Raw genomic sequence first — 3,893 nt, forward strand, 5'->3', positions numbered from 1 at the left:
GGAGGGTTACTTTTTGTTGGTTTTGTATTAACATTGATTTGCTTGTTATTCTCATTTTATTTTTGTAAATATTTGAGCATCATGATGCCGGAGAAGTGTGATTTTGTAAATGATGTAGAAATTAACAATAATTTTAAGCTTTCTAAAATGATAATGGTGCTATGTCTAGGTAACAGAAAAGAAGTGTATTGAATCTTTAATGAGTTATATGTAAACTTGTTAGGGTTGGAGCGGTAGCTTAATTGTGCCCTTCTCTCAATAATTGCTTTCATCTGTGCAGTCCTCTCTTCCTCCAGAGCAGATTGCTTGGTGTGGAATGGACGCTGTGCTGCTTTATTGGGATGATATGCTTTTAATGATGGGTCCCGATGGAGATCCGGTCCACTACCTCTATGATGAACCTATAATTCTTATACCTGAGTGTGATGGAGTGAGGATATTGTCCAACACGAGTATGGAATTTCTACAACGGGTTCCGGATTCCACTGTTTCAATCTTCACAATTGGAAGTACATCTCCTGCAGCTTTACTATATGATGCCTTGGATCATTTTGATAGACGAAGTGCAAAGGTAGGGGAATTTTCTTTGTGCTGTTCTTTTACTGTTGCATGATTAACTTCATCAGGATTCTTATTCACTCATTATATCTTAAGGTTTGCTTGTACCCGTAGCAAACATTTCTGGAATTGTGAGGTGCCATGTTTGCTTATTATGTGTTATTGCTCAAATTGAAATTTCTACTCAGTGCCTACTTAAGTTTTCGGATGCAAAATTTAGAGTACCATTATAAATAGGGAGTGGGGAAAGATTTCATTCAGTTCAGAGAGCGAGCGTGCGTGCGAGCGTGCGTGCGTGTGTGTGTGTGTGAGAGAGAGAGAGAGAGAGAGAGAGAGAGAGAGAGAGAGGATTGTCAGTACAATTTACTTTTTCTGTAGAGCCCTATTTAAATTTTCATCAGATAAAACCATTAGTTTTATTTTATTTCATTCAACATATTATCTTTATAAAATCATTTTGAAGAATCTAACCAAGGAACTAATTAATAATTAGTAGCTAAAGCAATTAATTTGTTGGTACTTGGAACCTATGAACTTATGATTGGACCTTGAGAAATTCATGGATGGGCCACTTACCAATACTTTATATCTGTTGAATTATCAATGTGTCCTACAAATATTCTTAATAAGCTTATGTTCTGTTGGGCATTGTGATTCTATTTCATATTTTCTGTAACATAAGCTAGATTAAATGCATATTCAAACTTATATTATATAATTTTATTTAAAGTGGGACTTAATTTGCAATATATTATGGAATCAAAATTAGTTCATGCTTCTGATCTTGTTATTATCCCCCAGGCAGATGAAAATTTGAGATTGATAAAACCATCCCTTCCCGAGGCAGTTGAAGCATGTGTTGATGCTTCAGGTCATGAATTTGATGTTTCACGCCAACGTACTCTATTAAGGGCTGCTAGCTATGGTCAAGCCTTTTGTAGGTGAGTTTGGTTTGGAATTTCTGTATTTACTGATAAAAATCTGATAAAAGGGAAGTTTTGTCAAATTGAATACACTATTTTTCATTAAGATCTTAAGATGGATCAGCATATTTTCTGATATTTGCTCTCGGTAATGATATCCAGTTGACTTTGACAGTAATTTCCAACGTGATCGTATCCAAGAGATGTGTAAAATTCTACGAGTCTTGAATGCAGTTCACAGCCCGGAGATCGACATTCCTCTTAGCATTCAGCAGTATAAGGTTTCTAAGATTTACTTGCCTATTTCCCAATCTGATAAAGTTGCATTTGTTGACATTTTACTGAATATGCCTATTGTCATGTCAGTTGCTTTCACCATCTGTTCTGATTGGGCGGCTGATTAATGCTCACCGACATCTGCTTGCACTGCGGATGTCAGAATATCTTGGAATGAATCAAGTAAGAGCATATACATTGTATTTTTTTTTCTTGAATAATAGATTAATAGTCTTCTACTAGTATACTAGTCAGTTTGATGTTTATATTGGTTCCTGTAGGAGGTGGTGATAATGCACTGGGCATGTTCAAAGATAACTGCTTCATTGTCTATTCCTGATGCAACACTTCTAGATATTCTGCTTGATAAGGTTGTTTCTCTTTTTCTTTTATTTTTTATTTCTGTTTTTAGAAAGCCATACTTCAAACATGTTATGTGCATTCTGTTTCCGGCAGCAATTATTAAATTGAATTATTTTCATTCAGTTAAAATTGTGCAAAGGTATATCGTATGCTGCAGTAGCTGCGCATGCTGACAAAAACGGCCGTCGAAAGTTAGCTGCTATGCTTGTTGATCATGAACCACGCTCTTCTAAACAGGTGGTATTCCAACTCTTGTTCTATCCCAATCAATGTTCAGTTATCTGCTTGTCACTCTTAAATATTTGGCTGATGTCTACTTTCTCCTTTGTTTTATCTAAGGAAATTTTACATGTCCCATTGGAGATTTACTTGTGTACTCATTATTTCTGTTGTTCAGGTTCCTCTCTTGTTAAGTATAGGAGAAGAAGATACGGCGTTGATGAAGGCAACTGAGAGTGGTGATATAGACCTTGTTTACCTGGTCCTCTTTCATATTTGGCAAAAGGTCTCAAAAGCAAAACATTATAATTTTCGTAATGTATATGAACAACATTGTTTGTCTCTCACTTACACATTCTTCTGTTGATGATGCAGAGGCAGTCATTAGAGTTCTTTGGAACAATACAGGCCAGACCATTAGCCCGTGACTTATTTATAACTTATGCACGGTAGGTGACCTAGAGCCATATTGAAGAAGGCAGTACAATGTGGAATTATATTGAGGTTGCTAAGAACCCTTAAACAAATACCAAAAAAATAATAAATTAAAAATAAAAGATGCATATGATAAATGTGTTTTTTTCCTAGCAGTCATTACATAGAAATGTGAGACTTGGAATTTATCTACTGCATATGGAAAACTGTGCATTACAAAAATAACTAAGCCTTCTGAAAGCAATATGAATGGGGTCATGGCTTAGGACATAGGCCTAAGGTTTTTTTCCGTTTAGTTTTTTGTTTTTTTTTAATGCTATTCTAAGCTTAAAAGAGTGTTCAAACAAGTTGGGCTAGTAAGGCATCATGTTAGAGTTTGTTATAGTTTTAAATAAAAAATGATATGTATACACTGAAATCAGCTACCATATTTGTGTATACATGTGTTTTATACAGTTCCAATGTGTATTTTGTATTCCAACATGTATTTTATATGGATGACTGATTTAGTGGTTGATTTTTAATGTACGCATAGCATGATTGAATTTAAATACTAAGGATATTCAGATTGCATGTGATTGTGTCCCTTGGGCATAACTTGGATGCAAATGCTACTTTCTTTTTCCCTTTGTATTTTATTTTAAAATACAAGTTTAAAGAAAAGATAATAGTATATTAAAAATTGGAACAAATAATAAGTGGAATTTCATAGAAGAAAAATAATAGCAGCATGTATACCATAGTTGCTGCTTTTCCATGCATTTTGGATGTTAAACCTTTACTGTTAATCATGTTTTTGTGAAGTTGAAGTGAGTAGAAGCTGTACATGACCAGTCCAACAATAACATATAGTTCACTCTGAATCTAAAATAGACTAGATGCACTATTCTCTATGTTGTTGTATGCCTAATAATTTATCTAGATTTGTTTTATCATATTCTATTTTTTCTTATTTTTCCTGTTAAATAATTAAAAAAAATAGTAATTGAGTGGAAGTTGCTGTCAATAAATTGTGGTTAATCATGGCTGTGTGCCATGACATGACTTGGTCCTAGGCCACAACTCTAGGATAATTCTTTTATTTTTTTAATTATTATTTAAAAAAAAAAAAACTATGAG

General features: G+C 34.0%; 1 protein-coding gene across 2 annotated transcripts in view; it reads left to right on the forward strand.

Annotated features, from left to right (window-relative positions):
• LOC107468810 (protein VACUOLELESS1) overlaps positions 1 to 3,893 on the forward strand; it is a gene marked incomplete in the record, with an annotated part of 8,370 nt that overhangs the window by 1,154 nt on the left and 3,323 nt on the right. For both annotated transcript variants that reach the window (XM_016088172.3, XM_021134151.2), the window contains 8 exon segments: positions 281 to 571; positions 1,360 to 1,499; positions 1,657 to 1,762; positions 1,848 to 1,940; positions 2,039 to 2,128; positions 2,244 to 2,357; positions 2,518 to 2,625; positions 2,715 to 2,788. In XM_016088172.3, the coding sequence (XP_015943658.2) occupies positions 281 to 571; positions 1,360 to 1,499; positions 1,657 to 1,762; positions 1,848 to 1,940; positions 2,039 to 2,128; positions 2,244 to 2,357; positions 2,518 to 2,625; positions 2,715 to 2,788 (1,016 nt within the window).

This window comes from Arachis duranensis, chromosome 10 (assembly GCF_000817695.3).
Source record: "Arachis duranensis cultivar V14167 chromosome 10, aradu.V14167.gnm2.J7QH, whole genome shotgun sequence".
In the NCBI taxonomy this organism is placed as follows: domain Eukaryota; kingdom Viridiplantae; phylum Streptophyta; class Magnoliopsida; order Fabales; family Fabaceae; genus Arachis; species Arachis duranensis.